The sequence below is a fragment of the Pistacia vera genome, unplaced genomic scaffold (assembly GCF_008641045.1).
Source record: "Pistacia vera cultivar Batoury unplaced genomic scaffold, PisVer_v2 Contig433, whole genome shotgun sequence".
NCBI lineage: Eukaryota > Viridiplantae > Streptophyta > Magnoliopsida > Sapindales > Anacardiaceae > Pistacia > Pistacia vera.
Window position 1 is genome coordinate 627,706 of NW_022196261.1, and position 21,160 is coordinate 648,865.

The window sequence follows — 21,160 nt, forward strand, 5'->3', positions numbered from 1 at the left end:
TTCCATTGTGCACGCCTTTACCTTGGAGCTTAAGCCTTTACCAAGTCATCTCAAGTATTTATACTTGGGATAAGGAGACACATTGCCCGTGATTGTAGTGGCCAACCTTTCAAAGGTGCAAGAAGAGAAACTTGTTCGTGTGTTGAGAGAGTACAAAATGGCAATTAGTTGGACGATTGCTGACATTAAAGGAATAAGTCCTTCCATGTGCAGGCACCGCATATTATTAGAGGAATGATCGAAGCCTACAAGAAAAGCGCAAAGACAGTTGAATCCACCAATGATGGAAGTAATGAAGAAGGAAATAATCAAGTTGTTAGATGTTGGTGTGATCTACCCAATTTCAGACAGTAAATGGGTTAGTCCAGTCCAAGTAGTTCCTAAGAAATCTAGAATAACCGTGGTAAAGAATGAAGATAATGACTTAGTTCCCACTCGCATTCAAACGGGATGGCGAGTGTGCATAGACTACTGCAAGCTCAATGCCACAATGCGCAAAGATCATTGTCCTCTTCCATTTGTCGATCAAATGCTTGAACGTTTAGCGGGCCATTCTCACTATTGTTTTCTTGATGGATTTTCAAGTTATAATCAAATTGTGATTGCACCGGAGGATCAAGAGAAGACGACGTTTACATGCCCCTTTGGCACTTTTGCTTATCGACGCATGCCATTTCGCCTTTGTAATGCACCCGCCACCTTTCAAAGGTGCATGGTAAGTATTTTCTCCGATTACATAGAGAACATTATAGAGGTATTTATTGATGATTTTAGTGTCTATGGAAACTCATTTGATAATTGTTTGGGTAATTTGACATTAGTTCTTACAAGATGCATAGAAACTAATCTCGTTTTAAATTGGGAAAAATGCCATTTTATGGTAAATCAAGGGATGGCTGTAGGGCATATTATCTCATCTAGGATGATTGAAGTTGATAAAGATAAAATAGATCTTGCACGTTCCTTACCACCTCCCACTTGTGTGAGAGAGGTACGTTCTTTTCTTGGACATGCAGGATTTTATAGGAGATTTATCAAGGATTTCTCCAAGATCGCAAGGCCTTTATGCTGTTTGTTACAAAAAGAGGTAGCGTTTGAGTTCAATGAAGAGCATATAAAGGCGTTTGAGAAACTAAAGGAACTCCTAACCACAGCCCCAATTATTCAGCCACCTGATTGGAGTCTTCCATTCGAGTTGATGTGCGACGCAAGCAATTATGCCATTGGAGCCGTGTTGGGACAACGAGTTGGAAAGTTACCACATGCCATTTATTATGCTTCAAGAACATTGAATGACGCTCAACTTAACTACTCCACAAATGAGAAAGAACTTTTGGTGGTTATTTTTGCATTAGAAAAGTTTTGTTCTTATCTAATTGGCACTAAAGTTACTGTTTTTTCTGACCATGCAGCTCTTAGGTATTTGCTTACGAAGAATGAGGCTAAACCAAGGCTTATAAGGTGGATTCTATTGCTACAAGAATTCAACCTAACAATCAAAGACAAAAGAGGGAGTGAGAATGTTGTAGCAGACCATTTAAGTAGGTTGATAAACCAAGAAGATGCTCTTCCATTGAAAGATGATTTTTTGGATGAACAATTACTTGCAATGACATCCTCGGGACCATGGTATGTAGATATAGTAAATTACATATTAACCAAGAGAACCCCACCCAACATGTCGCGTGCTAGCAAGGATAAACTGAAGAAGATCGCCAAGCAATACGTGTGGGATGATCCATATCTTTGGAAATATTGCCCCGACCAAATCATAAGAAGGTGCGTTTCTGAAAGTGAATTTAATTTAATTTTAACTTTTTGCCATTCCTATGCATGTGGAGGACACTTCGGAGCAAAGAGGACAGCTCTCAAGGTTCTTGAGAGTGGATTCTATTGGCCTACACTCTTTAAAGACGCATATTGTTTTTGCAAAACATGTGATAGATGTCAACGCTCAGGTAATTTAGGTGCAAGAAATCAAATGCCCCAAGATCCAATTTTATTTGTTGAGATTTTTGATGTATGGAATATTGATTTCATGAGACCCTTTCCGTCTTTTTATGGTTACTTTTATATCTTACTTGCTGTTGATTATGTGTCTAAATGAGTAGAAGCAAAGGCCACCCGAACTAATGATTCTAAAGTTGTTGTAGATTTTGTAAAATCTAACATTTTTGCAAGGTTTGGAACACCTAGAGCCATAATTAGTGACGGGGGCACTCATTTTTGCAACCGTACATTTTGGGCTACCTTGAAGAAATACAACGTCCCCCACAAGATCTCTACGCCATACCACCCACAAACGAGTGGACAAGCCGAAGTCTCTAATCGGGAAATCAAGTCCATCTTACAAAAAACCGTGAATCCAAATAGGAAAGATTGGAGCTTGTGACTTGACGACGCATTGTGGGCGTATAGGACAGCATATAAGACACCAATTGGAATGTCCCCATTCCGAATGGTTTATGGTAAACCATGTCACCTTCCCGTTGAATTAGAGCATAGAGCCTATTGGGCAATTAAGTAGTGCAATATGAAACTAGATGCAGTGGGAGAACAACGAAAATTGCAATTGAATGAACTTGAGGAGATACGGAATGAAGCTTATGAAAGTTCACGTATTTACAAGGACAAAACAAAGGCCTTCCATGATAGAACGATCCAGCGAAAGCATTTTGAAGCTAGACAAAAAGTTCTTCTAATCCATTCACATCTTAAACTTTTTCCCGGTAAGTTACGTTCCCGTTGGGTTGGTCCTTTTGTGATTACTAATGTTTTTCCCAAGGGTGCAGTGAAAATTAAGAGCATGAAGAATGGGAAAGACTTCAAGGTCAATGGCCATCGTCTAAAGCCATACTACGAGCCATTCATGGGACAATTGGATGAAGTACCTCTCCATGAACCAACGGACATGGACGGTTAAGCAAAGAACAATGCCAAGCTAACGACGTTAAACAAAACGCTACATGGGAGGCAACCCATTGATTTGTGTTAGTTTTCGTTTTCTTAATGATTTTTCTTTAATACCGATTAATAGAGCAATGAGGACATTGCCTAATTTAGGTTAGGGGTGAGACATAGAAATAGTAATTCTTTGGTATGTCTAAGTATGTGTTTACATTTGTGTGTTTGCATTTGTTGTTGCTATAGTTTTTTTTTTTTTTTTGCATGTTTTTAGGATTAAATTTTTTTTAGTTTTTCGAATTAATTTATGTGTCAATGATATGATTATAATTGTGATAACATGTGACGTTTAGAAGATGTTAAATGTTGCTTAGGTCTAGGGGTAATTTTGAATAATTAGTTTCATCTAGTTTGAGACTCTCATGCTATGTGGTATGATTTGGTTGGTTAGTCTTAAGGCTTAGTGATGTTTGTTATGTATGAATTTTCATAGACATTTTTGCGATCTCAACAAATTCTAGAACTCACTTGATAACTACTTGAGTCGAAATCCTATAATGTACATTTTTTAGGATATGATTTAGGCTATCTTTGGATCTTTTGAGCCTTTCAAGCCAACCCTTTATTTAAATTATTTCTAGTTACCCCTTTGAGCCATTATTAAACACATTTAGCCTTGATTTTCTTTCATGTAACCTACATTAACCCACCATTATTTTGAGCCAAAAACACATTCCTACCCTTTAATTTTTAAGAGACTTAATCTAAGTACATGGCATGCTGTCGTAGGCACCCAGAATTAAAACCTAAAAACACATGTAGTGTGAGTCAAGATCATTCCCACGGAGAGTGTCTAGCCGAATTTAATGTTATGTGAACAAGGCTGGGGGGTTTGAGTAAAAACAAAAAATAATTTCAGGAAAACAACAATTCAAATTAATCAATCAATCAAAATAACAAACCTTGGTCTAGGTCAACATCCACCATCAGAATCTTACAACTGATCATCGATACAAAAATAAATCAATTCATACCCTGAATATTCACCGTTGGAACTATTTTCCTATCTCTCCTTAGTTGTAATTAATTAAGAAACAAGCGATCTAATTAACCTTACTACTAAACAACCCTAGACAAGTGCTAAAGATTTAATCTAGTGGCAGCCTTAAGACCTAGAGAGATCGATGAAGCTAAACAACACAAACTCAAGCGGTTGCATTTAATTTAGTCGAGTGTTCTTCTTAAGAATTACTAATTCCTGACGCAGAAAATTATTAACCCTAATTGCTTCATAAGTTAGAGGAATCAAACAATTACAGATTTGATATCTAACTTAGCAACAGATTGCAGCAACTAATAAACTAGTAGGCCTCCTAGTAATTAAACGCAACAATCATGAAAATATGCATAGAAGAACATCCAATACTCAAACATAAATTGAACACTTAAAGAAAAAAAACCAGATTGATCTCACAGTTTATTGATTCCGAGGTCTTGTTTCCTTCGACCAAGTTCTAAAAGTTTAGCCGCTCATGGCTATGAAAAACTCAAAGGAAAAACGAATTCCAGAAGAGAGAAAAGAGAGAGGCGTGTGTGATATATCCCAATCTGATCTCTCTTTAAAAATATCTAAATTTGAATTCTAATTCTACTTAATCTTCTCAAAATATTCTAATATCCTAGAGTAACATTTATCCTAATCTGATTCTAATTAATTGAAAATAAAATAAAGTCCTAAAATAAAAAAGGAAATTGGTGTGTCCAGCTGTAAAGGTCTTCAAATCTTCCAATAATAAACTGCCTAATTGACTTGCTTGATAGGGCAGAATGTTCCAGAATATCGGCAGTTCAGGTGCGTCAACTTCAAGTCCGATTTAAACCTTGATTCAGCGAGTATCTCTCCAAACTCAAAACATGAAAGTTGTATATATATTTCTTCTAGTTTCACATCATTTTGAATCGTCTCAATCGGAGCTCGGATGAGAGAGTTATGCCCAGATTACAAAGCAATGTCAAAATTGTCTGAATTCATCAAATTAGTTCCGTTTTGCATTTAGCTCCTCCATTTGCATCCTAAATCAAAATAGAATAATAATGAGTATATTTAGGCAAAAAATAAGTATAGAAGACTAGACATTAAGGGGGGTAAATATGACATTTTGCATTCTCATCAGTACAAGATTGGTGAGAGCAATTAAAGAAGTGAGGGTGATGGTTTGTGAAAATTGTCAATTTATTCCAAATGTGTTCAAAAGAATAGGTTGGGGGTTGTGGAGTGCTTTTTAATCAAGAGTTTGGGTAGAATTTTTAGCTTTCTTTTCTTTCTTTTGAATGAAAAAAAAAAAATTATATTGAAAGAAAAAAAAAAGAAGAAAAGAAAAATAGAGAAAAAAGAAAGAAAGAAAAAGGAAATTTACTGAGAAACATTGCAAAGTATAAATGATGCAAATAAATTATTTTTGATAAAGGGTGGAAAAAGTGGGGTGTAAAGAAGACTGGTGGTGCTTGAATGAAAGTGTTTGAAAGAAATAGGATTGAGTCTCTTATTTTTGCTTATCTTTTCCATTCTTTCATAACCTCATAACCTAGCCTAACGTAACAAGCTTAATAAAGACCTATTGATCCCAGGTAGTGTGATCATTCTACATTAGCGGAGAGTAGTTTGAAAAGTGAGCCTATGAATTTGATTCTATACATTATATTATATTTTTAAAATTTGAGATCAATTCTTTGTTTGTGAAGTTTGTGCATGTGATTATCCGGGTTTTGAGATTAACGGGTTTGTGGAATGATTGATGTGTGAGAGTTGATAATGAAAATTAAATTGATTTTTGAGTTACCTTTGGGCTTGGGTGATGTTAAACTATTCTTTATGTTATGTGTTGTATGCAATTTTTGAGATGAATGTATATCCGGAGACTAATGTTTTGTTTGTTTGTTTTTAATCTTCGAGTCTAGGTTAGGTTTAGTATGGATATTTGTGGGTATCATCGCTGGAAACCCTCAAGAGACTACAACTGGTCCAACTAGGGCCACCTAGGGGTTTAAAGGCTTGTTGCATACGCTAAATGCAACCGTGACAATCTACGGTATTGATTTGGTGTAGATTAGATTTATGTTTATTTTATTTTAATTTTCAAGCTAGAAGACATATTTTTATCGCTTAGCTTGCTAGGGACTAGCAAGAAGCTGGTTGGGGGTTGTGATAAGTGCTTGAAAATATACTTATACTTAGTGGTTTATAGGTATCATTGGTGGGAAATTAGGATTAATTCGCATGAATTAACTTAATTGTTTCATAAATGCACTTTTCGGTATCATAGGTATTTTTGTTGTGTTTTCAGAAAATAAGGCTCAAAAATAATATTCGGATGAGAGATGATGTTGGGGAGAGAATATGTGACGACTAGAAACAAACGGATTGAGAATCGGAGTTGAATTGAAGAAGTTATGGAAGTTGAAGTAAAGAGAAGATTCTAGATTACGTTCTAGCTTGAACATGCCTCGGTATGTTGAAAATATCTTGAGCTTTAGAACTCTGATTAAGACAATTCTTGAACTGTTGGAAAGCTAATTCAAAGGGCTACATTTCATATGTTTACCACTTTTCCAAATTTCATCGTTATCAAGTTCAAACATCACCATCTATGAAGAACAATGGAATAATGCGGGAAGAAGACCAGTAGCTACTGTGCTGCGGCACACTTTTTCCAGTAGCTACTATGCTGCAGCACAGTGCTACGGCACAGTCACGACAGCTGGGAACTTTTAATTCCTCCATTTTTTACTAGGAAAATAAGGTTTTAAGAGTCCTAAACTAACTAGAATTAAGGAAAACAAAACCCTAACCCTTGTGGGATATAAATAGAAGTCCTTTAGCATTATTTTGGGGGATTCTTTTAGAGGAAAAAAAAGAGAGAACAAAATTATTCAAGAACTGAAGAAAAAGGGAGATTAAAGAAGGCTTGGAGAAGAAGAATTGGAGGATATCATCATCAACTTCATTAATCCAACCAAGTTTCACTAAGTTTTTCTTCTTCTTTGTTATTATTATTTGTTATGAATAATACAATGATGTTCTCATATTTATTCATGAAGAACTAATTCTTTTGTGATTGAGGGTGATTTCAAAACCCTAGACATGTCTTGTGATTAATAAAATCTACATCTTTTTATCTTTTAATCCCTCTTGGTTATGTGATTATTTCTCTGAAAATAGGGTCTAACTAGATTTTTCTAATTGTTTAAGTGGCCAATTAAATCGTTAGGATCAATCTATTACTGCCAATTTAGGTTGTTTAGTACAGAATCGCTTTATTAACCTAAATAACTAGTGGTAAAGTATATGTCTGCATACATGGGGGGTAATTACTCAAGATAACTAAACCGACCATATGAGTTTAGCCTTGATTCAGTAGGTCTCTCGCAACTTAATTCTTTTATTACTTTGAATCTAGAGATCATATCCTAGGTTATTTAATAAATAGGGAATTGGGTTATGACCGTGTCTAGTCCAACGACTCAGTAAGGAGAGATGGGACTTATCAACGTTTAGTATTTTATGAGCTGATGTGATCAAGAGGGTAGAAAGTTAAAGAGTGCTTTTATTATATGCAATCCGTGTCTAGTGGAGGCGAATAAACCTTCAATCTCGTTTATCTCATTGATTTCTCTATCATCATTAATTGCTTGATTTACATTGTTTGCTTTGAGTTCTTTTTAGTTTTTGTTGAGATTTTATAATTCGTGACAAACCTTGTTAGAAGTAAATAATTAATTAAGTTCACAAATCCTCTGCGGGAAAAACCCTTACTTGCTCTTTGCTACTAGACAACTTTGCACTAGAATTTAGTGAGGTAAAATTAGGTGTTGCATTTGCACGCATCAGCAATCCTTCCCGATATCACCTCAATCTGCTCCCTGCACAATTCTTCTAATAATTCTTTCTATATTATAAGTCGGGACAAATAAGCTTTTCTACTTAAGGCGTCAGCTACTGCATTGGCTTTTCCAGGCTGATACTTAATCTCACAGTCATAATCTTTAACCAGCTCTAACCATCTCCTCTGTCTCATGTTTAGCTCCCTTTGGGTGAAGAAATACTTCAAACTCTTATGGTCGGTATAAATATTACTCTTAGCACTATATAGGTAATGCCTCTATATTTTAATACAAAGACTACCACTGCCAGCTCTAAATCATGTGTAGGGTATCTCGTCCCATACTTTTTCAACTGTCGAGAAGCATAAGCTATTACCCTACCCAACTGCCAACAACACGGCACTAAGTCCCTGAAGTGAGGCATCTATATAAATATCATAGTCTACACCCTCGTGTGGTAACACTAGGATAGGAGTTGTGGTTAATCTTCTTTTCAACCCCTGAAAACTTTCTTCACAGGCATTCGACCATATGAGAGGCATTCTCTGTTTGGTCAGAGTTTTAAGTGGCCTAGCCAACTGGGCAAATCCTGCTACAAATTGCCTGTAATAGCTTGCTAGCCCTAAGAAACTTCTAACCTCATTTGCTGTCTTCAGCTTTTGCCATTCGAGGCTTGCCTTCAGCTTACTAGGATCCACTGATATACCTTCCTTTGAGACAATATGGCCCAGGAAGATAACTTGATCCAGCAAAAACACACACTTCGAAAACTTGGCAAACAACCTCTTATCTCTCTATCACTGTAGCACAAATCTTAAGTGTTCTTCATGCTCCTCTCTTGGCTTAGAATAAACCAGGATGTCATCAATGAACACTGCTATAATTTGGTCAAGATAATCATGAAACACCCAGTTCATTAAGTCCATAAAGATTGCTAGGGCATTGGTTAACCCAAAAGGCATCACCACAAACTCATAATGCCCATATCTGGTTTGAAAAGCAGTCTTATTAATATCTTAGTCCACAACTCTTACTTGATGATAACCCATCCTCAAATCAATCTTTGAAAACACTGCTGCTCCCTTAAGCTAATCAAATATATCATCTATACGAGGTAACGAGTACTTATTCTTTACTACCACTTTATTTAACTCTCTATAATCTATGCACATCCATAGCGATCCATCTTTCTTCTTCACAAATAAGATTGGAGCTCCCCAAGGAGAATGGCTGGGTCGAATAAAACCCTTGTCTAGGAGTTCCTAAAGCTGGTTCTTCAACTCTTGTAGTTCAGCTGGGGCCATCCGATTAGGGGCTTTAGAAATCAGTGTTGTCCCTAGTGCCAGTTCAATGCTAAATTCTACTTCTCTTTCCGGAGGTAAACCTGGTAAATCTTTCAGAAATACATCTAACAACTTTTAAACTACTGGCACACTTTGAATCTCTGGTCATGCGACATCACTACTTTGCACCACATGAGCAATATATCTAGAGCACCCTTTTCTCAACATCTTTCTGGCCTTCACACTGCTAATTAACATACTAAACTTATATTCGTCATCAAAATTAAATCTAGCTTTCTTTTTCTGACAATCAATCTCTACTCCATATCTCTATAGGAAATCCATGCCCAAAATAACATCAAAGTCGGGCATATCAAACACGATCAAATCCACTAGTAACTTCCTTCCATGGATCACTACGGACTCCCCTGGAAGCATTTCCTGAGTTACCACACTAACACCATCCGGCAATTCTATCTTAATGGGCTGACTCATTATAATAGGTTTCAAACCTAATCTCTCTATCACCCCATATATAAACTTATCTTTCCTCAACTCTGGTGTGCTCACTACACTAGGCGCAAACCTTGCAAGGGAATTAAATCTCACAGAGTATTCCCTTACTAAATTAAACCCCTACTTTAAACTATTAAACGCTTAAATCTTCTCATAAACTTGATCAACTGTTCTATACTCAGCCTCAACAATCTCCTAAACTCTCCCCAGGTCATAGAAACTATATTATGAGTATCTTCCATCAATTCCCACCAAATTCAAGCATCACCTCTAAATAAAAAGCTCGCATGCCGAATCTTTTCTCTATCTGTCATGGGGAAAAGTGTCGTCATACATTCTATAGACCTAAACCACTCTTCTGCCTCTAATGGGTCTGTTGTACCCCTAAATTCTGACGACTGATGTTTACTTAGCAACCCATATATAGGCTTGATACGATTTGGCACTGTCAAGGGTACAAGCCTTTCTCTTTCTTCTCTAGTGGTCGGTTCACGAACTAGGGTTCCTACTCTCTCTGGTGCAACTCTTCCCTGATTCTCTACTAATACTTACTGTATGATATTATGAATCCTTGCTTCATCAAGGATAGAGGGAGTAGATTATGCCGGATTGGAAGGTTCCCCCGTACTCATTGTATTCTTACTACCTGCTCGGGTCTCACGTGTCATCTACATAACACAGACACTTTTAGTTAACTCCTCTACGATTATAAGTAAGGAAAGAAATAACTTACAATGGTCGGCTACGGGACGTCAATGCGGCGGGAGAGGCACACTGTCAAATCCCAAAATCTTTGCTCTGATACCAAAAATGTAATAACTCTCTCTAGCTAATATACTTTGGGAAAATAAGATATGAAATCACTATATATGATATAAATAACATATAGGTATATAAGTAGAAGATAGTGGACCCAAAAATTTTCTTTACTTTTATATACTAAATTCTTTACAACAACAAAAGTATCTTATACATAAACTCAAAATACAAGGGACAGTAGTGTCGTTTCCCCTCAGCTTCTCGACGTTCCATCTGACATCTTCTCACCTATTTCCTGCAAAAATGTTGAAAACAACGGGGTGAGCACTAGTTGTTCAGTAAGTAAATTCGCTATGCTATCCTTCTATCTCTGTTACTCATATTCAGAATTTCTTTCCTTACATCACACTTCTCTATTCTTCTCTGTTCTTTCTCTGTTTCTAATTTCTCACTACTCATGATAGTAAGTATAGTATCATGCTTAAGAATGATGCAAATGCACAAATGCATAGGATATTCATTTTCTTTTCTATTTTTCTTCTTCTTATTTTGTTTTTCTTTCTTTTATGTGTTTCTTTCTTTCTTGGTTTTTTTTTCTTTCTTTCATTCTATTCTTTCTTCTCTTTCTATTCTTTTCTTTTCTTTCTTTCTTATTCTTTGTCAATCGGACTCGGTTGAGGCATGGATTCCGAACCGTAGCCGTGTGAGTGAGTACAGTCCTCATCTACATGCACTTCTTATGGACTGTACAAATTCTTTTTCTTTTATAGGCCGCTCACTAAAGGCGACGTGCATGTAGGTATATTCTTCTGGGTACAGTCCTCATCCACATGCACTCTTACGGACTGTACAAATTCTTCTTCTTATTCTTAGGCCACTCACTGAAGGCGGCGTGCATGTGGGAATATTCTTCTTCTTGTCACTCACGGGTTCCCCATCGCAACAACCTTGTTTTCTCTTATCTTTCTTTTAGAAATTAGTGTTCAATTTCTTTTCTTTTCTTTAGTAATTTTCTTTCTTTCTTTGTTCTTTAATATTCTTATATGCATGTATGCATGTAGATGGACTTTTCTTAATGTTCTTTTTCAATTCAAATGATTAAATGCAAGGATGCAATATGGCATGTAAACATGTCATTCTCTACTTTCTCTACCATCTACAAACTAATATCAACACAATGAACTAACACACTCATACATGCTCTTTACTTTGAAATTTCATCAAACACTTTGCATGCACAAATAAAGCACTAAGGTGATTACACATCCATAACATTCTCTAACCACCAAAATTTGGAGCAAAGCTCCCTAAAAACAACTTCAAACCTGGCCAAGAAAATACACTCCATAACTCTACTCAAATTCTTTCTTAACTCATCCAAACTTCCATCGATTTCTATACACACAATCATCACTCCTCATGGTGGACTTCTAACCATGGATCATCATCAATTCTCAATACTCAAGCATATAAATACTTATAAGGAAATTCTCTACTCAAGTATTGCTCGAATCATGTCTAAGATTGGATTTACTTACCTTGATCTTAGGTATTTCCACACTAGAATCTCTCTCTTTGGTAGACTTCCTCTTCTTCTTAAACCCTAAGCATATAAACTATAAGAATTCAACACTTTAAAATTAATCTCATGTCTTATTGCAAGAATTCTTACCTTTGAATGCTTAGGATTGAAATTCTACCAAAATCCAACCAAAAATCCTCTAAATAGCCTTGGAAATTTGATGAAGAAATTTAGAGAATTTGGGGATGAAAGTGACGTATGAGGGAGTAGAGAATGATAGGGTTTTCATTCTTAAATCCTTCATATCTCATTTATTACTTATACTTTCCCATTTTGCCCTTGCACTTTTTTATGAAATTCCATCTATACCCTCATCTCCATTGAATTCTCCATGGAATTCTACTACTTTTCACTCCCCACATTTTCAACTAATTATGGGTGGAATGAACATTTTGCCCTTAAGGAAGTTTTCAGAATTTTCTCAAAAATTCCAAAAAATTCTTTGCCCAGACGAAAATTTTTCTTCGCCTCGACGAAATATTCCAGAGTGTACATTGCTGCAGCAAAGACTGTAATTCTAAGAACTCGATTTGGGCAGTGTGTACAATGTCGCGGCAACAAAACTCCTTTGCCGCGATGAAATCTAAAAATTCTAATTTCTCAATCTTTCACCTTGAAATAAATAAAACTAAGGGCATTAAAGCTTAAATAAGTTACATACCTCAAAGTAGGCATTACATTTATAAAATTAACCACTAATCACTAGCCTATGGTTTGCACGTAAAATATTTTAAAACGTCCATATTAAAGACTATATAAATATAAATATATAATATGAGTGGTCCAAGAAAAAGATAAGAAAATAGGTAAAAAGACAAGTAATGTTGGTTGATTTATTGAAGTGGCTAAAAAGATTACATCCAAGCTAGGCTTGTTGGACCACCCAACCTACAATTTTTTTGTAAAGTTGTAGTAAGGGTTTATTTCATTTTCACCTATGAAACAATTTAGTATTAAATTTAACCGTTTTGTTATAAAGTATTAAAAATCTCTATAAAAATCGGACATGCTTTTACGAAATTACAAAGAAATAAAAGAGTATTTAATAAATTCGGAACAAAGTGGGTGTGTTCATACTAAGAAATCTCACAGCATGAAAATGAAATAAACACATACCATAATCTCAAACTTATATTAGAATACTCATACTCTTCTTGGAAACCATCTCAAATACCTTTTCTCAAATTATGTGTTATCTTCTTATAATTAAGTGTTTTAACATCAAGCACTTAGGCTAATTAACCCAATTCAATTTGTAACAAGAACTTTTAGTTTGTATTCATCAAATTATGAAGATTAAGGAAATAATTATGACAAACCCTTAAGACCTTTTACTATGTATATACTTCAGGTCAAGTTTTATCAACTTAATTGAATAAAATAAAGAAGTTACTATAGTCTAATCCAAACTAACATTATTCAATTTTACAATATAAATCTGTTGTCGAAAATTTATAATTTTGAAAAGATTATAACTTTTTCTAACTGGATATATCTAATTAGAAGAGAATCTATTATATTGATAAAGATTGAGAAGTCAATTTTAGTGGCAAAAGAAAACAAGCATAATAATTATACAATTGAAAGGATTGTCCATTACATAATTTGTTCTTTAAAATTGTATAAAAAACATGAGTTTCTAAAGAAAACATTCTTGATTTGAAACATAATTTTCTTGAATTATAAATCTATTATATCTTATTATTATTATTATTATATTCTTCTTCTACACTTGTGGATGAGAAATTTAAAAGAGCTAGAGATGTTTGTGGCCATGAATGAATATATATATTAATTTGGGACCCATAACATGTTGGGTTCTCCATCTTTTCTTGTCATAGCATGCTTCAAAAATGAAAATGCAAAAAGATTTTGAATTTTTTTTTTTATTATTATTATTATGGAAGAATTAAAGAGTTTGTGAATGTTGTGAATGTTCTGTTATGAATACGACGCATTGGTTGGTAGTCCAAGCTTCTCTTTGATTAATTAACTAATTGATCATAGATTATAGAGATATAGGAAGTTGGGAAAAAGCTACCTCTACGACCATTTCTTTGCTATACGGTCTGATAACCCACATTCTTCCCTCTTAGACGTGTGTGGATCAAGCTTGGAAAGATTGTTAACAAACATGATTGCCTCATGTCGACGATAGAATTTACAATAACCATCTACAATGGAGTTGTATGTGTTCTGGTCTAGTTTACATCCTTGCTTGATCATGTATCGAACCACATTAATAGCCTCCACAAACAATGAATCAGCTGCATAACTTGAAACAAAGGTATTGTAGGTGATTACATCTGGAACAAGGCCAGCATCACTCATTTCCGAAAATATCCGACAAGCCTCTTTCATCCGACCATTTCTATGATAGGCATAAATGACAGTATTATATGATATTATATCAGGTTTCACTCCTTTTTCCAAAATTTCCCTCAACATCTCTTCGGACTTCTCAAAATTTTCAGAAAGGCTGTACATATACATCAAGCTATTGTAGTTTGTCAAGCAAGGAGTCAACCCACTCTCATTCATGAAGTTCAAGATCTCATTTGTTTTGGTAACCATCTGCCTCCTGCCATAAATTGAAATCGTGGCATTTAGAGTGGTTATGTCAGGGGAAAATCCTTTTTTCTTCAACTCCAATAAGGCACGCTCTGTTTCTATAAGGAGGTCACTTTTACTATTAACCAAAACAAGGGTCTTCAAGAGCACAGCATGAGGTTCAATCACACCAGAGAATATCTCTTCTGCATGAGCAAGCATCCGCTCAATCTCCTTGCCATTGGCATAAGCATGAAGCAAAGAACAGTATGTTAGCTCATTGGCTTTACACCGACCATCCTTCATTTCAGCAAGTATTTTCTCACTGTTCCCACATCCCTCCCCGAGCCAATGCTGCCAAAACAGCATTGTAAGTGGAAAGATCCGGTCTAACCCCAGCTTCCAGCATTCTCTTATAAACAGCCATGACTTGGTCAAAAGAACCACAACGACTGTATGCACTGATTAGGGTGTTGAAAGTGTCCCTCTCAGGAATGAACCCTGCCCTCTTCATCTTCTTGAACAGACCTGACACTTCCGAGTCCATCCCATTCCGCCCAAATAATGCCAGAAGTGTGTTCCAAGTAACAATGTCCGGGTTACAATTGCATGTCTTGATCTCATCAAAAACCTTCATCATCTCCACAAACTTTCCCCTCTTTCCATGCATCTTAATCAAAGCATTAAAAGTACAAATATTTGCCTTGCACCCTGCACTTCTCATCTCCTCAAAAACCTTCCATTGCAAATTCATCCTTCCCGGCTTTCTCAAACCCCGATAATAAGGTGTTGTAAGTAAAAACATCAGGCTTAATCCCTATTTCCACCATCTGGTTTTTAAGCTCCATCGCCTCTTCCAACAAACCATCTCTGGCATAACCTGATATCAATGAAGTGTAAGTCACAATACTGGGTGAACAACCATTAACCTCCATCTCCCTTAATACCTCCATGGCTTGTTTAGGCCGCCCACACTTCCCATAAACATCCAACAGGGCATTATAAGCAACCTCATCTGGACTAAAACCCACTAATTTCATTTCCTCAAAAACCCAAGCTGCCTCTTCATGCAAAGAACCCCGCCGACAACAACTTATAGGCGTATTATAAGTATAAGAATCTGGGGCAACTCCGGCATTCTTCATTCCCTCTACTGGAGTCATAATCTTATTCCAGGGCATACCCATTTTCCCATACACATTCAGAATCACATTGTAAGTGATCAAAGTAGGTTAACACCCCTCCTCCTCCATCTTCTTGAACACCTTCACAGCCTCCCTATACCTCCCATTGCTAGCATAAGCACTTATCAATGAAGTATAAGCATAAACATCAATATCAATCCCGTCTTTATGCAAACTATTCAACAACGAAGCCGCGGCCGAGACTTTACCTTCTTTCCCTAACATACTAATAATTACAGCTATAACAGAACCATTCAAGACCAACTCACAATCTTTACGACTCCTAAACCACTCAAACACACCCAACGCCAAGTCACATTTCTTGTAAAACCTTAAACTCTTCACAATACCCAACATATCAAAACTCAAAGTATCAATCTTTACATCTCGGTTTTCCCGACAGGAGTCAAATAACTGTAACAAAACACTATCAGTGTCTTTCACATCAAAAGATTCATCAATTAAAGATTGGAGAACCCGCTGACTTTCACTGGAGAGGCCGTGGTTTGACCAGGGTTTCCCACGGTTAACGTCACGTGACTTCTCGATTCTGGTTCTGTTTCTGGGTATGGAAGATGGAGAGTTAAAGGGTTGCGAAGAAGTGTGCGAGGGGTTTTTTTGGTGAAGGAAGCCTTATAGAACAGGAGTGAAAGAGGGAGGTGGTGAAGTCGTTTGTTGTTGTGGTGATAAGGGCGTTGTGGACTGAGGATTGTGTTGGTTTTGGTTAAGAAAGAGAGGCTTTATGGGCCGCGGGTTTGGTAGAAGAAGAGGCAGAGGTAGATTTTGTGCCATTGAAGAGTGTGTGGAAGGTTCTAGTGGATTTGAGCTTGTTGGTTTACAGATGGAGAAGCTGCAGTTTGAAGGAAGATTTTTGTTTGGGGAAAGACAATGATGGCTGCTTTTGGTGTAATATTTTTATCCCTATTCTGGATCCTATTTTTCAAATAGCGTTTGGTACAATATTCTCAAAATATTACCCTATTTTTTTTAATTACATTTTAACCCCATAAGGTTATTAATTTCACTAAATACCCCCTGAAAAAAAAGTTTAAAAATTAACAAAAACACCCCCATCAACCCAACTTGTCAGATTCCGGCAACCACCGTCGGTGATAGCCGGAATCTGTACAACGGCCAAACTTCCGACCAGAAATGGCCGGAAGTTCACCGCTGTGGCCTTTTCCGGCCAGATCCACCACGGATCTGGCCGGAAAAGGCCAGATCTGGCCGTCAGCGACGGCCAAAGAAATGGCCGTCGTTGACGGTCAACGACGGCCAAATCTTGGCCGTCGTTGACCGAAAACGACGGCCACATCTTTGGCCGTCGCTGACGGCCAAAGATGGCCGTCGTTTGGCATTTTCCGGCCGTCGACGGCCAAAACAAACGGTAGATCTGGCCTTTTCCGGCCAGATCCACCATGGATCTAGCCGGAAAAGGCCATAACGACGTGTTACGGCACAGATCCGACAAGTCTGTGCCGTAACGAAATTTTCCGGCCAGATTCCGGCGGTGGTGGCCGGAATCTGACACTGCAGATGGTGGGGGTGTTTTTGTCATTTTACATGTTAGGGTCTTTATGTAAATTAGTAAACCTAAGGGCTTTTTTATAAATTTTTAAAATTTACCTCATAATACTCCCATATCCAATAACCCAATACTATCCCTAAAATCCTATCCAAAATACTAAACCAAACACACCCGATGATATTTGGGACCATGTCCCTGCGGTTACCTGATTTTAACCCTTTACATCAACTCTTAATAAATTTTTGGGAGAACGACATTTTCCCACCCAAGGTTTGGTAAAACGACACTTTCCCACCTATTAAGTTTCTAAACGACATTTTCGCACCCATTGTTATGTTCCGTTAGAAAAATCCGTCACTATTTAGCAGCAAAGATGAAAATATCCTTCACTATTTGGCTTAATATTTTTTTATTATTTTATGTCATATCATAAGATTCAATTACCAATACATCGAGTGTTTAACTATGAAATTATGTAAGGAATCTAAATTACCAAATAAACCCTTCAATTTTTTTATTAAAAATAATGTTTTACTGGAATTTCAAAAAATTATATACAATTTTTTTTTTTTTTCACAAACTCAAAAAACACAAGATCTACGGTACCAACTTCCACCACAGGATCTAACTGGTACACCAAAAAGAACGTAATCAACATAAAACTTAATATAACTTAGTCGCAGAACTTGAACATTGCAACATGGCTAGACACTTCTAAAATAAATGTTTCTTTTTCATCAAGTCTTTAAACCATATCCAACAAGAATGAACAACATAAAAATTAACTCTTTTTTTTTTTCTTTTTGGCACTCTGAATTTAATATATTACTATAAATCTCAACCAAGGACTAACATAATATAACAAGAAAAGGAAAAAGAATGAAATAATTTGATTCCCCTAAATAATTAAACAAAAATCTCCTAATCTGTCCAACATCCAAGCTGGCCGGCCATTTCAGTTAAAACAACCCCCAATCTAGAACAGCTAATACAACCAGCAAACCACTCTTCAAGCTTGAAGCACCGCTTGTTGGAGAAATAGCCGGACCCTCAAACTCCACCAGAGAAGGTTCCGTAAAAATGAGCTTGTGCCTTGAAAAAGAAGCCATGGATGATGGAACTAAGAGAGAAGAAGCTTGAATTGGTGGATGTACGAGTGTGAAGATTTGGGGAGAAAGTGAGGGTGAGATCATAAAAATTAACTTTTAATAAGCAAAGACCGACATTTTGCTGTTAAGCAACATCTAATAACCACTATATAATTCATGCAACTCACACAGTTCCCTTTTCCATAATTTTGGGACAACTTCAATATAAATATCTATAGCCATGAACAAGGTCACGCGACCGGCAAAGCAAGCACTTTGTATCTTCTCCATGCCCAATCCAATAATTTCTTTGCCTCTATTTGAAAAAGTTTTTTTTTTTTTTTTCCCAAAAACACATACCAAAGAGCTGTAGATGTCGCTCTCTTGTTCCTTCTCCTTTGTCTTTTAATCTATCGTCTCCTGCCTCTCAACAATCATGGACTTGCTTGGTTTCTCGCTTTCTTATGCGAGTTATGGTTTGCGCAGTGGGCGCTGGGTGGGGTTTTTTGTAGAACGGGTGGTGGGCGACTTGGCAAGGTAACTATGTGGAGGGGTTTGATATAGCAGAAATCACCCAAATCTTCCTCAAAGTAGAAATAAAAAAACAACACTTCAAAACCAAATCCAACTCCACAAAATCAACCAAACAATCCACTTTCCACCATCAAACACAAACTTCTGCAAACAGTGGCGACAAAGGCAGGGGTAGGGGTGTGAGACGACAGGGAGTGACCGGTGGGGGACGATGAGGCAGATGGAGGTGGCAGCAGATGGCGGGGGGGCTGGAATCTGGATGCGGCTGCTCGTAGTTGCAGGTGGCTGCAACTGCGAAGGAGAAAGGAGGTCTTTGAGGCGGCAGCTCGTTGGAGAGGTCGGTAGAAAGGGTTTGAGGCAATGAAGAGCTGGTGAGGGAGGCGGGCAAAGTTGTCGGAGGCGGCGAGAGAGGCCGGCAGCGGCAGAAGTAGGAGGCCGGCTCGTGCTGAAGGTTGTGACGCCGCCAGCCCATCTGGCAGTTACAGGTTACGCCAGCGTCGCAACCTCCAATGTAGAAGAAGCCAAGAAGGAGATGATGGCGAAGAAAGATAAGACAAAAAGAAAAAAACAGAAAGAGAAGTAAAGGAAAAGAAAAGAAAAGAGAAAGGAAAAAGCTACCCGAGCAAGATTTCGATTTTAAAATTTGGATTTATGAGGCTTTTAAGTAAATTCACCATATTGCCCTTCTTAAGAACGGATATTTCTAACAGAATATAATGGTGGGTGGGAAAGTGTCGTTTTGAAACTTGATGGGTGGGAAAGTGTAGTTTCGCCAAACCTTAGGTGGGAAACTGTCGCTCTCCCTAAATTTTTCGTAAAGTTGTAGTACGGGTTTATTTCGTTTTCACCTACGAAACAATTTAGTATTAAATTTAGCCCTTTTGTTATGAAGTATTAAAAATCTCCATAAAAATCGGACCTGCTTTTACGAAATTATAAAGAAATATAAGAGTATTTAATACATTCTGAACAAAATGGATGTGTTCATAAGCAATCTCACAGCATGAAAATGAAATAAACACATATTATAATCTCAAACTAATATTAAAATATTCATACGCTTCTTAGAAACCATCTCAAATACCTTTTTTCTCAAATTATGTGTTATCTTCTTATAATTAAGTGCTTTAACATTAAGCACTTAGGTAAATTACAAGTTACCATTTGAATTTCGACAGTGTTCTTTAAGTCAAATAAGTTATAATAATTTTATTTTAGTCCCTTGTTATTGTGTCTTACTCAATTGGGCCTCCAGAATGTTTCTAACATGCAACAACATTTTTTTAAGAAAATTATGGATAAAAAATATCACACAACAATGCGATGACAGCCCAAAATTCAGCCCATTGCATCTTTACGTGGGCCGCCCAAAAAAAAAAAAAAAAAAAAGATTTGGTGCACATTTTAACTCACACCAGATCAGGGCCTTGGCTGAAAAACCAAGTGCCAACCGAGGCCAAGTGCTGGGAGGGGGACACTTGGCCACCATGGGACAGCCCCAAAACAGCAACCAATCAAGAGGATAGTAGCGGTGCATTCGCACGCGCCACTGCTGCGTGCGGCAGCAGCTTTGGTGTAGTCGCACAAGGCTGCTGCTGTGCCGTTTGCGGCAACACAGCCCAAGGCCACATGCTGGAGCATGTGGCTAGCACTCCTCCTTGTGCGGCAGCATGCAATATGTGAAGTAGGAGCGTGCGTTTGCACGCTGCCACTACTACTTCTTGTTGCTGCTGTGCGTGACAACACACAACAACAACACGCCACCCTACAAGGCAGCATCCTTCTCTGATCAGAATCAAGTTTTATTTGATTTCAATCCCCCAAATACAGATGCAAAAAAATAGGTTAGCAACACATCAACCGCAACATATTTTTAACACAAAAAATCAGTTTTTACGTATCATGCAGTAACATAATCGATACATATCAAAATCAATTCAACTAAATGTCGAATAACAACGTAAAAGGTATAAGGAAGGCTTTGATACCACTATTGGTCACTGATGAGGTTTGCACAACGGAAATTAAAAATAAAATCCCCAACAGCAACATTAAACCCAAGAACCTTATACCTGATTTACGTTTTTTACATATAAAATGATATTGGATATAAAATTTCCAGATTTCATACCAGCATTTAGAGGCTCCTTCAATCGATACGAATCGCTCCCACTCTAAGATAAGAGTGAACTCTCGGTATCCACACAAAGACAGGATGACGATCGACTTGCGGTCTCAAGTGCTAGCAAGACACACAAGCAAAAAGGATGCATAATTTTTCTTCAAGAAACATTCTCTTCTCCACCAAGTGAAAAACGTGAGAGACACTGAGGTGAGTGGCTTGGATTTAA

The 21,160-nt window shown here is 37.1% G+C and overlaps 1 protein-coding gene and 1 pseudogene across 1 annotated transcript; one reads left to right on the forward strand and one right to left on the reverse strand.

Annotated features, from left to right (window-relative positions):
- Positions 1-292: 292 nt before the first annotated feature.
- On the forward strand, positions 293-2,923 carry LOC116143874. The gene is given in 3 exon segments (XM_031429323.1): positions 293-1,287; positions 1,669-1,793; positions 1,914-2,923. Coding segments are annotated over 3 exon segments (2,130 nt in total).
- Positions 2,924-13,968: 11,045 nt separating this feature from the next.
- On the reverse strand, positions 13,969-16,451 carry LOC116143832 (annotated as a pseudogene).
- Between the last annotated feature and the right edge of the window lie 4,709 nt (positions 16,452-21,160).